Raw genomic sequence first — 12378 nt, forward strand, 5'->3', positions numbered from 1 at the left:
TCCACCTTAATGGCTGATTGAATAAAAGGAACTGAATGAACTCTACACATGATAGTGTATCGACTCTCTGAACAACTCACCCAATAACACCATTTTGGCTGCCCAGTTGTGCAATTGCACCATTCTTCAGCTACCCAAGTCCGCCATGAATCTCTGGGCCATTTTTCATGTTGCCGGATGTTCATCTTACCGTGAAGCGTCGGGTCATTCGCCTGAGCTCCTCTGCTTTATCAATCTCTCGAGTCAGACACACACACACACACACACCCCTCTTAAACAGCAATTCTATCTTATTACGGCCAGCCAGTTATCTCGATGGATTAGGTGACAGCTTAGAAGAATAAGCACTGAGATGACAAGCGTGGGTGATCAATTCCAGTTTTCAGATTCATTTTTATCATCTGCCTGCTGGGAATGCAAGCTGAGATGAAGCGGAGGGGTGGGCTTCATTACATCGGCCGCCACTGTATGGGTGCAAAAGTCGTAGCTACAAATAATGAAACCTTTGACCACAAGAAATCCAATCTATGTTTGAGCTAATGTGCAGAATTACCGTGTGGTAAGGTGGGTGGTCAATAAAATTAACAACAACAACAGCAACACAACCTGGTCTCTAGTAAAGTGTCTTCTAGCTACCAGTAAAGTCTGAGCCCATATAGGAGGAGACGGAGGTTTTTTGCATAGATTAAGTTGCCAAATTATTGTTACAACCGGGGGTGTGAAATTTGTTGAATTTCTTCTCCCTGAAGCCAAAAAGAAAAAAAAATCTGATACCTGAAAGAGGAAACTGAAATATTAACTCCCTCTCCAGATTGTAAGAAACTTTTCAATCACAGAAGTCAAAAGTTTTTTTTTTTCCACAGAAGGAAAAAGAAACAGAAGAAGAATTTGAGAAGAATTAATTCAGAAGGAATTAATACCACTAATGGGCAGTCCAGTTAAATATAGTTAGGATCTATCAAGAAAATGTGATGAAACTATATGCATAAATACTGTACTACTTTAGTTCCTTCAAGGGAAGAAATAGACCAGAGTGTAGTTCTGGTAACTAAATACAGCCAGCAATCATTCTGCAGTGTAATGTAAAATGTCTGTGTCTGCCTGTCTCTCTCTCTCTTAACACTGACTTTTTAAAATTATTTAAAAAATCACTGGCTTCCACAAAAAAAATAAATAAATCAGTCTTTTAATAAGAAACTGTATTTCTTTATCCAAAATGATGAATTTTAACTATAACTACCCTTATGATGAGCAAGAAGTCAACTGCCACATTTATAACTGATTATAGTTATATTTACTTGTAAATTCCTGGAAATGCATACAGCAGTTATTTGCTCAGTCAATAAGCCATAGTCAATGGTACAGCTTAAGTAAGGAATCAATGCTAAAATTCTGCAGCTTCCTAACTACCATGATTCCTCATTAAAAACCATTCCCAATCTAATTTCATAAATAACTGTTTGGGACTTCTGGTGGCTCCACTCTCTCCGAAGGACGCCCTAAGGGCGCCCGCGCTGGGATTCTGTAAAAGCCGGCGAAAACAGCGGCTAAAAGTACCTTCCCCGGTAAGGGGAAGGGAAAGAGCAAGAATAAGGAAAGGTAGAGCTCTCTCTAGAGGCCCCGTTTGGGGAACTCGAAAGGGAAAGTTCCCTGGAAATCCTTCTGCACAGCTCCAGCCCCAGCGTGTCTCTGCTTCTGCAGACAGAGAAGAGAGCGACCACTTCTGCTTCAAGTGATTGTTATGGATATTTATAAGCAGACGGAATAAACACAGGAGATCAGTCATTTAAATTGCAAGTATTAAATCTGACTTCTATTTTTTTTTTAAAAAAAAATTTCTCTCATCTACAATCAACACAATGAAATAAAATGGCGTTTACTTGTTGAGAAAGTGAAACTGAATGGAGATTTTATCTTATTGTACTGGACTGTGGATTGTTGGATTATTTTAGTTTGTTTAAGTATTTTATAAGGGGATTTTCAGCAAGAACTTTGCCATGAAGGTTTTTTCAGAAGAATGGATTCGTGACTTTATACAGGATTATACAGAAAGAATGTATTTAATTACTCAAAAATACGAATTGGAAAAAAATGGAGGCGTTTTGGATGAGAGTTTGGAGGAAATTAACCAATGTAATCAGGACTTGGAATATGGAATGGAGGAGATAACAAAAGTGGATAAATATGAAGATAGGATCCTGAATAAACAAGTTGATGTAAAGAAGCCTTTTTTAAAAAGTTTGGATGAAATGCCAGAATTTGTGCTACAGGAGGCTGTCTCCCAAAATGGAAAAATTCACAGGGTTAATGCTTTCCAAGAGTTCTCTTTTCGGTTTGAGGGAATATACGGCAGTAACTCGTGGATTCTTGGACATAAGGAACTATTAGGAAATATTGTGACTGACTTTTCAAAAGGAGTAATGAAGGAAAGACAGAGACTAATGCATCAAAAAAAAATGGCAAGAGACAAAAGTATCATCCTTGAAAGAATTTTTTTTTTAAAATATTAACAGAAAAAGATATTAGCGTTCCTGAAAGACAATATGTGAGGAAGATCTGGAAGAAATGGGTTGATTATATGTTTTATAACTATCATAAAAGACTAGATATTTGGATTTATACTGGATTTTGACGAGGAAGGACTAAAGTTGAATAGATATTGTAATTTCCCTGTATTGAAATTTTATAATCTGTTGTATTGAATTTTAAATAGAATATTCTCGAAAGATCTTATGTAAGAAAGACTTGGGGGGAAAATTATATGGTTATAGAAGCTATAAGGGAGATATTCTCTGAATTGGATTGGATTTTTATGCTTTAGCTGGTTTTAAATACTTTAGGATTAATTTGTTCTATTGATCTATATATTTTATTACTGTTTATTGTTAATTTTTTGAAGGATTTTGGTTATGTAAGGAGGAAGTCAGAGCTAGAGAGGGAAAATTGGTATAATAGTTTTGGGGAAAAAAAATTTTTTTAGCATATGTTTGTTTTATTTTTAACTATACCTTGTGCTTGTTCCGGGAAGTCAGGGAGGGAGGGGGGAGGGGGCTTGTGAAGGGAGAGGAGTTGGGGGGAAAGGGGGAAAAAAATTTTTTTGTAAAACTTTTTGAATAAAAATAAAAATAAAAATAAATAAATAACTGTTTGCACTCTCACAGCAGAGGTCTCCCACATTTTGAAGAATGGATTGTAAAACCAAATTGCAGCATTCAGAGTTGCAGGCGGGGAGGACCATAAAGCAAATAGAGGCAGTCCTCTTCTTAGGACAATTCGCCTAGCGATGCTTCAAAGTTACAATAGTTTATGGTCATGTGATCAAAATGCAGGCATTTGACAACCGGCAGCTATTTATGACGGTTGCAGAATAGCAATGGCAATAGCACTTAAAACTTATATACCGCTTCATAGTGCTTTACCAGCCTTCTCTAAGCAGTTTACAGAGTCAGCCTATGGCCTCCAACAATCTGGGTCCTCATTTTACCCACCTTGGAAAGGATGGAAGTCTGAGTTAACTTTGAACCCAGTGAGATTCGAACTGATGGCAATGGGCAGAGTTTGCCTACAATACTAGATTTTAACCACTGGGAAGGGAAAGAGGGGAGGGGGGAGATAGCAATAGCACTTAGACTTATTTACCACTTCATAGTGCTTTACCAGCCCCCTCTAAGCGGTTTACAGAGTCAGCCTCTTGCCCCCAACAATCTGGGTCCTAACTGTACTGACCTCACAAAAGATGGAAGGCCGAGTCAACCTTGAGCTTGGTGAGATTCGAACTCCTGGCAGTGAGGAGTGAGTCAGATTGCGGTGCTGCCTTCTAACTGCTGAGCCACCGCAGTATGGCTACTTCCCAACAGGCTTCTGACAAGCAAACGAAGGAAGCAGATTGCTGCATGACCGATTCCCTTAACTGCAGTGATTCCCTTAACAGCCATGGCAAAAAAACAACTACCACCCCAACCCTATTAAACCAGCCGCCAATTCCGTAGCCTAGCAATGGAAACCGTGGTCCAAATTTTGGTGGTTAAGTCGAGGACTGGCTGATTACAGTCTGTATCTGAAAAGTCTTTTACCTTCAAATCTCGGGAACATGTGAATTTCTTGAGGAGCGAAGTCTGTATTAATTCCCATCGGCTCCCAGCAGTCCTATCGCCGTTCTTTATAAAGAACAAATATTTGTATATCATATTAAAACCATTCAACGCCTTAAGGTTTATTCTCCTGTGAGAGCAAAGAAAACTGCACGTGTAATTTATAAAGCATTAACCAAATTTACAACTGCATTGCTATTCAGGAAGGAAGGATGAAGCATTTATTTAAAATTTAAGAATATTGTACATAGTAATCAACCCTTCCCCCCCCCCCCACAACTAATTTGCAGTAGTAATAGAATTTAGCGTCACATTTTCTACTAGGAACTTGATTTTACGGCCACACACACAGACTAAAAAAGGGTTTATAGGACACCGATTTCCTACACACTTGACATTCTTCACAGCCTTACAATGAGACCCTTAAAATCCTTACGCTTATGAAGACGTACTCCCTCCTGCAAAATCCAATACCAACTTCATCCCAATGAATCCTAAACCGGTTTTCAGATCAACCCTCACAATAAAAGAGAACATAAGGTGAGCAAGTCATGGAAACACGTGACAGATACAATACGGGAAAAATATTTTAAGTCCCATGGCCCTCACTTCTTTGGAAAGAAATAAAAAGAATTCCTTTAAATAAGAAAGCTTTGATTTTTTGGGCCGCCAGTTCAACTGATCTGAGGGTGGGCAGAACCCAGGAACCAAGGCCATGAGCCCAGAAGACGATCCCTGAGGCAAACGGGTTCTCAAATCACGTTTTTGGATTAAAAGTCTCTGGACTCTAAAACAGTCAGAACACAGGCAGTCCTCGATTTACAACAGTTCATTTAGTGACCGTTCAAAGTTACAATGGCACTGACCACTTTTCACCCTTACAACCACTGCAGCATCCTCACGGTCATGTGATCAGAATTCAGAGGCTTGGCAACTGACTCGTATTTATGACAGTCGTGGTGTCCCAGGGATCACGTGACCCCCTTTTGTGACCTTCTGACAAAGTCAGTAGGGAAGCCAGGTTCATTTAACAACCGTGGTACTAACAATAACTGCAATGATTCACTTACAACTCTGGCAATAAAGAGTCATAAACTGAGACAAAATTCACTTAACAAATGTCTCGCTTAGCAACAGAAAATTTGGGCTCAACCGTGGTGGCAAGTCGAGGACTGCCTCTAAACATAACCAGCACAAAGTGGTGCTAATTGTTCAGACTTCCTAAGCCCATCAATAACTTGGCAGGTGCTTTTCAAGAATTGTACCGTTCGATCGTGTTTGGTTTGGTTTGGTTTGTTTGTTTTGTTTACATTTATACCCCGCCCTTCTCCGAAGACTCAGGGCGGCTCACAATGTATAAGGCAATAGTCTCATTCTATTTGTATATTTTTTACAAAGTCAACTTATTGCCCCCCCAACAATCTGGGTCCTCATTTTACCTACCTTATAAAGGGTGGAAGGCTGAGTCAACCTTGGGCCGGGCTTGAACCTGCAGTAATTGCAGGCTCTGTGTTCTAATAACAGGCTTCTCTACTGCCTGAGCTATCCCGGTTGGTACGCAACGCACACAATCTAGATGTTGTCGTCATCATCAGCTGCCCTGTGATTCACTACATGACTCCCTATGAGTACCTAAATCCGTTTGGTACTCATCATTGTTGGTACTCATTGCACCTCCTGAAACCAGTTAACACTGAATACCCCAGTAGTCCCACTTACCCAATAAAATTATCATTTTCTAATACTGAACTTTACTTAAAAAATTAACATTGTTCATTTTTTGCTTGTGAATATAGAACAAGCTGGAACCACAGATTCGTACATCATGAAAGTATTTGCTTATGGAAATGTTAGTGTCATTATTACAAAAGTTTTACTAATTATAAACAGCAAAAGAGCTGTTACGGATATTATATTTATATAATATATTGACCACAGACAATGCATCCTGGACAAGAGAAACAACTGGCCGACAGATGTGATCATTCAGCAAGACCAAGATTATAAAAGGCACTTAGAGCGCAGCCAAGAGACAGAGAGGATCCTGTTGCTTAAGCAGTAATGTTGCCTCACCTCATCCTCTATAGGATATAAATTCTGTTCTGAGCAAGGCATCTTCACGTGTTTATTGTCCCACGAATCCTTATAATGAGTCGGGAAAGGTTTAGGTACTTCTCCTTCCTTCAGAAGATCTACCTGCAAGAGAGAGAACCAGCTGAAAAACAGCAGCAAATCATCTGTAAGCTAAAGATCCATATCTACAACACTTCAAGGCTTTTTGCAACCACCAAATACATGTACCGGTGCTTCTCAACAACTTTTAAAGTGTGTGGACTTCAACTCTGAGAATTCCTCTGCTCATTTAAAAATTGTTAAGGTTGGGAAAAATTGATATACAGAGGCCTTCTCTGACTTAGGAACCATTCTGTTCCAAAAAAAAAATCTTGCTACTTTTTGTACAGATTTGGGTATTTAGCCGTACACTGTGTTACTTGGGTGTTTTAGGTACCATTCACATTTTCAGACATTAAGCCTGAATATATTTACATAAATATATTTAATATATATTTACAGAGTATCTGTAATTATATCTAACACTTTACTTCATACAAGGGCCGGTTTAGCTCACGCTGGTAAAAGCCTGTTATTAAGAACACAGTAGCCTGCAATTACTGCAGGTTCGAGCCCGGCCCAAGGTTGACTCAGCCTTCCATCCTTTATAAGGTAGGTAAAATGAGGACCCAGATTGTTGGGGGGGCAATAAGTTGACTTTGTAAAAATATACAAATAGAATGAGACTATTGCCTTATACACTGTAAGCCGCCCTGAGTCTTCGGAGAAGGACGGGGTATAAATGTAAAAAAAAAAAAAAATGCAACCTATGCTCATTTTACATCAAATAGATATTACTTGATTTTCTCTTTCTCAATGAAGTTGTAGCAAGCTACTGGAATAAAATAAGGAAAAAGAACATATCATATTGGCTTAGAAATATTAAGAATTGACTAGCAATTTATGTATTGCGCTTCAACACTTCCATCTCAAAAAATCTACTTGTGATGTGTGCAACTGATACGAAACAAGATTTCCTTCCTTCCTTCCTTCTCCACCCTGAGTCCCATTTGAACAGACAAATGGTGAAGAGTGGGAACAAATGTTTATGGAGCTGCTCAGTCATCCAGGCCATGGTTGCCCGAAAGGTGCTTTTTTCAAGAGGCAACTGGACTTTCTGGTTTACCTTTGAAGATGTTTTGCTTTTCATCCAAGAAGCTTCTTCAGCTCTGGCTGGATGGTGGGAAATGGAAGGATTTATACTCCTTTCAACAATTCCAAGAAGGCTTCACACCCATCTGCACGACTCAGGTGACCCTGAGGACACAGACAGACCTCTTAAGTGGCCTCAATGACTCTCTAAAAGGATACAAATGAGCAGCTGTCTGCAAGGAGTATAAATCCTTCCATTCCCCACTATCCAGTCAGAGATGAAGAAGCTTCTCGGATGGGAAGTGAAACCTCTTCAAAGAAAAAAAAGAAAGTCTCTTGAAAAAAGCACTTTTGTGCCTCTTTCCAAATGAGAGTTTGGAAATCGGGAAGTGAAGATGAAATTTCCTTACTTGTGTTTTCAGAGCAGCACTAAACCAAACCTGTTTATACCTGCGCTCGTACGAAACATACCATTCACTCCCCAATTTTCTCTCTTTCTGAGATCCAGAGTTTGGGGGTGTCAGGATGTAGCACTCTAAGTACTTCCTCAACCTACAAAATGTCAAGATGCAATGGAGAGTGTGGGTCCAGAGTCACTCTGGAAGAAAGATTCACTAGTAAAGGAAATGTCATACTCTGATTGTAACCGTATGATTGGCAGATGGTCTCAAATGAGGAAGATGACGCCCACAGTCTGGCATTCTTCGCATTTCTTCAATTGGGGTCCCAAACCACTTTTTGTTACTTGGGAGTGAGGGAGGGGTGTATCTACAATGCTTCCTTCCTGGACGATGTTCACTCCTGTCATTGAAAGATTAAAACGTTCATGGTGGAAACAATCAGCAATCAACAGGACCGGAATAAAAACTAAAACCAACAAGAATGAAATACAGGAAGTCCGTAATTTACAACAATTTGTAGTGACTGTTTGAAGTTACAACGGCACTGAAAAAAATGGCTTATGATCGTTTTTCACACTTACGACCATTGCAGCATCCTCGTGGCCACGTGATCAAAATTCAGATGCTTGGCCACCAACTTGTATTTATGAGGATTGCTGCAGTCCCGAGGTCACGTGATCCGCTTTGGCAACCTTCTGACAAGCAAACTCAATGGGGGAGCCAGATTCCCTTAACAACCATGTTATTGACTTAACAACTAGTGGTTTTCACCAAACAACTATAGCAAGAAAGGTCTTAATAGGGGGCAAAACTCACTTAACAGCTGTCTTGCTTAGGAACAGCAATTTTGGGCTCAATTGTGGTCACGTCGAAACTAGCTCTATTTAGGACTATCAGCTAACATGTCAAACGAACTAGCCAAATTACTCAACAGCAAAACAGCAGCACTTTTGGTATTAGTGAATCTGATCCTTAAAAGCAATCCAATTCAGAAAAGTACAAATGATTCTTCCTTTATCATTATGATATTAAGTGCCCACTTCCCAATTGCAACTTCTGGTATTATTTTGTGAGAATTGTTGATCGGCTGTGTTTTATTCCAAATTTGGACGGATGAAATGGAATAATGGAACAATGAAAAGAGCTTTTTAAAAAACTCAAGAGTTTTGCACTATCCCCAAAACCTCTTGTTCTTTCCTCTGCCACCCGGTGATTTTGCCTCACTGAAGTACCTGCGCCTGTTTCCCATTTTCCTCTGTCACAACTCAAAAGCATCTCATGGTAACCCCAAATTAAGAGACCCGGGGGTGGGGTGGGGGTGGGGGGAGGAAACCAATACCTTTTCTCATCCCCTCTATGGATCCTTGGGAAATGGGTAGTAATTTTAGAGTCCTTCCTTCCCCCGTGCTTGGCACTTCTGCCCTCCGATGCCAGGTGAGGTGAGGGTCCCATTACTTCCATGTGCATTTCAGTATCTTTCCAGGGATTGTCCACTCCCTCGGTGTTGAGGCTAAATCGGGCTCCTTCGCTTTTCGGGGGAGCAAACTGTCGCTTTCTGGGTTCCGGGTCAGTCTCTGCCCTCTGGAACTGGGTGGAGTCGCCTGGTCCTTTCAACACACTGATATCTCCGTGGTCCTCGAGAAGGGGGCTGATTTCCTCATCCACCTCTGACCCCTGGCAACTGTTTTTGGAGTTATCCACATCCATTGGCGATTCGGGCTCACTCTCCTTCTCAAAAGAGGGCGACTCCCCTAAGCGCCCCTGATCTCTGTCCCAAAACCCGTAAAGATCAGACGAAGTCGCCAGACAGCCTCTGTCGGAAAGCGGGCTCTCCGGGATCATGTCTGTCTCGTCCGGCTCAGCTTTAAAACCTACTGGATCCTCAGAACTGCAGTTTTTCAATGGCTGTGGACTCTGCGGAGTTCCTTCCCTTGCAGGATCCCAGTCTTTGGAAGCCTGTTTTAGATTTGGCATCTTTGTGGGGCTGCCTATTGAAAGCTTCCGGGCGGGGCAGTTTTCCCGGATTTCAGGACCGGCTCGATAAGCCTGAGTGCCGGTTTTGTATACCTGGTGAACGTTCGCATTTTTCAAGGGCTCGCTCGCCTGTCTTTGTTTCAGAGCCTCGGCTTCAGAGAGCTTATCCCTACAGGTGCCCTCAGCTGGAGGAAAAAGACCCTGCATGGTGCTCATTTCTGCGGATAAATCTGAGCAGCCCTGCTGGAAGAGGCCCTCAGCCTTTTTGGCATCGTGGTCGAAAACCTGATCTTTTTTAACTAAGGCCATTTGGGACTCTGCTTCCATGTTGCTTCTTTTGCTTTGTCTGGGGGGAAAAAATATAGGTGGTGTTGTACAAGAAACAGAAAGCCATTACACACAATTCCATGCCACTGACCAGGCTGCTAGCAATTGGTATCCCAACATCTGGAGGGTACCCAGTTGCCTATCTCCAAATTAAAATATTATTTTTTTTTATTCAAAAAGTTTTACAAAAAATTTTTCCCCCTTTACCCCCCTCCTCTCCCCTTCCTTCACAACCCCCCTCCCCCCCCCCGACTTCCCGGAACGGGCACAAGGTATAGTTAAAAATAAAACAAACATATGCTAAAAAATTTTCATCCCAACTTAATTATACCCCTACAATCATCAATTCCTAACTTCCCCCAAAAACAATCAAGAATAATACATCATAATCATTCAAAAACAGCCTGATAACTCTTAATCTGATATCTACGTTGAATATAGTCAATCCATTTTTTCCATTCCTTTAAGTATCTTTCTTGCGTATTGTCTTTCAAAAAGGCTGATATCTTCGCCATCTCAGCCAAATTGGCAACCTTCAATATCCATTCTTCTATTGTAGGTACTTCTTTTTTCTTCCAGTATTGTCCTATTAGTAATCTTGCTGCTGTTATTCCAAATTAAAATATTAAAAAGCTTTTAGAAAGCTTGATTTGAGCATTACTTTCATTCTAATTTTTCTAGATTAGTTTCTATCCTAATTCCATCATTAGGTCAAAGGACTGTGTACTTCTAAAGTATTTCTATACTTTGCTATATTACAGAAGCTCTTGACTTACAACAATTTGACCGTTCAAAGTTGCAGCGACACTGAAAAAAGTGACTTATGACCATTTGTCACCCTTTGCAGAATCCCCACGGTTACCTGATTAAAATTCAGGTATTTGGAAAACTGCAACGCATTTGTGACGGTTGCAGCATCCCTCAGGGTCACTTGATCACATTTTGTAACCTTCAGATTAGCAAAGTCAGCAAAGTATACTTCACTAAAAGTCATCTTATAACAGCAAAAGTTCTGGAGGTCTATTAGCACTCTGGTTTTATAATCTGGCAGTAGCCGTTCCTATAGGCTGCAGCAGAAATAAAATTAGTTGAACCTTGTTTTTGTTTTACCTTTCAGATTCTACAGTTCTGGATCCTTTGTTCTCCATCCAAGACGTAATCCTCTTTTGTTTGTAAACTGGAAGGAAATACACAGTTTTAGTGGAAGTGGGAAGGTTGGACCCAAACATACCAATCTTAAAACAGACCTTTATAAATTAATACATTTATTCTGGTATTTAATTGGCTGGAAGGCTATGTCATCAGTTTGGGACAATACACCCTTCAGCATCACCTGCGTATCCAAATACGCACGTGTCATTTACCGAAGGGTCACTCTTCCGATCCAGCTGCAAGGAGGCCTTGACCTGCGATCTTTCTTGCCACTTGTTGTTAAGTGAATCTGGCTACCCCAGAAGGTCACATGACCCCAGGACCCTGGCAACCGTCATAAATGTGAACAAGTTGCCGAGTGTCCGAATTTTGATCATGGATGCTGCAGCGGCCCGTTATTTAAAAAAAAAAAGTCATAAGTTCCCACCCCCACCTCCCATCCTCCCAGTGACGTTTTAACTTCCAAAGGCCACTCAACAAACGGTGGTAAGTCGAGGACCACCTGCAGCTAAACGCAGCCTCTCTTTAGCGGGGCGGGGGGGGGACCTACTAGCTTTACAGCACCTTTAGTGAGGCTGAACACAACGTGGCCTCCGATGGGAGGGAGGGAAGCCTCCCAAATTTGAAACGGGGGGGGGAGGCAGACGTCGAAGGGAGGGAGCGCCCGTGGGGTCAGGGCAGGGATCTCCTGGTGGCCTCCCATCCCCTCCCTACGTCTCAATCGGCGAGGCGGGGGGGGCGCCCACCTTTGTTTCCCACGGTGGCTGAGGGGCCGCCGGGTTCGGGCCCTTCCTCCCGGCGGCGGGAAGGCGGCGGCGGGGGCTGCGAGACCACCACCGCCTCGGAGGAAGGGAAGGAGCAGCCGGGGCCCAAGCGAGCCCTTTTCCCGGGGGGTTCACACTCGGGCCCCGCGCTCATGCTGGGGGGGGGCGACCCAGGTCACCCCCGGGGGACGGAGGACACCGGGCCCATCCGCCCTCTCACTCGGCCTCCTTTCCCCGCCCAGCCGGAAGGCGACTCTCTCAAAGAGAGAGAGAGAGAGAGAGAGAGAGGCGCGACGGAATGACGTTGTGAAAGAGAGAAGGAGGCGCGGACGGCGGCGCGAAGGAATGACGTTTGAAAGAGAGAAGGAAGCGCGACGGAATGACGTTGTGAAAGAGAGAAGGAGGCGCGGACGGCGGCGCGAAGGAATGACGTTGGAGAAGGGGAGGCGCGGACAGCGGCGCGAA

The 12378-nt window shown here is 42.3% G+C and overlaps 1 protein-coding gene across 1 annotated transcript in view; it reads right to left on the reverse strand.

The window, feature by feature from the left end:
• Window positions 1-12218, reverse strand: part of PARG (poly(ADP-ribose) glycohydrolase) — an 81628-nt gene extending 69410 nt beyond the window's left edge. Inside the window, exons 1-6 of the mRNA XM_058188731.1 lie at window positions 11896-12218; window positions 11108-11174; window positions 9036-10016; window positions 7931-8096; window positions 6165-6287; window positions 4074-4157 (exon numbers count right to left, since the gene is read on the reverse strand). Of these exons, the coding sequence (XP_058044714.1) occupies window positions 4074-4157; window positions 6165-6287; window positions 7931-8096; window positions 9036-10016; window positions 11108-11174; window positions 11896-12067 (1593 nt within the window). The 5' untranslated portion in view covers window positions 12068-12218. The remainder of the gene's footprint in view (window positions 1-4073; window positions 4158-6164; window positions 6288-7930; window positions 8097-9035; window positions 10017-11107; window positions 11175-11895) is intronic.
• Window positions 12219-12378: the final 160 nt, after the last annotated feature.

The sequence above is a fragment of the Ahaetulla prasina genome, chromosome 6, assembly GCF_028640845.1.
Source record: "Ahaetulla prasina isolate Xishuangbanna chromosome 6, ASM2864084v1, whole genome shotgun sequence".
NCBI lineage: Eukaryota > Metazoa > Chordata > Lepidosauria > Squamata > Colubridae > Ahaetulla > Ahaetulla prasina.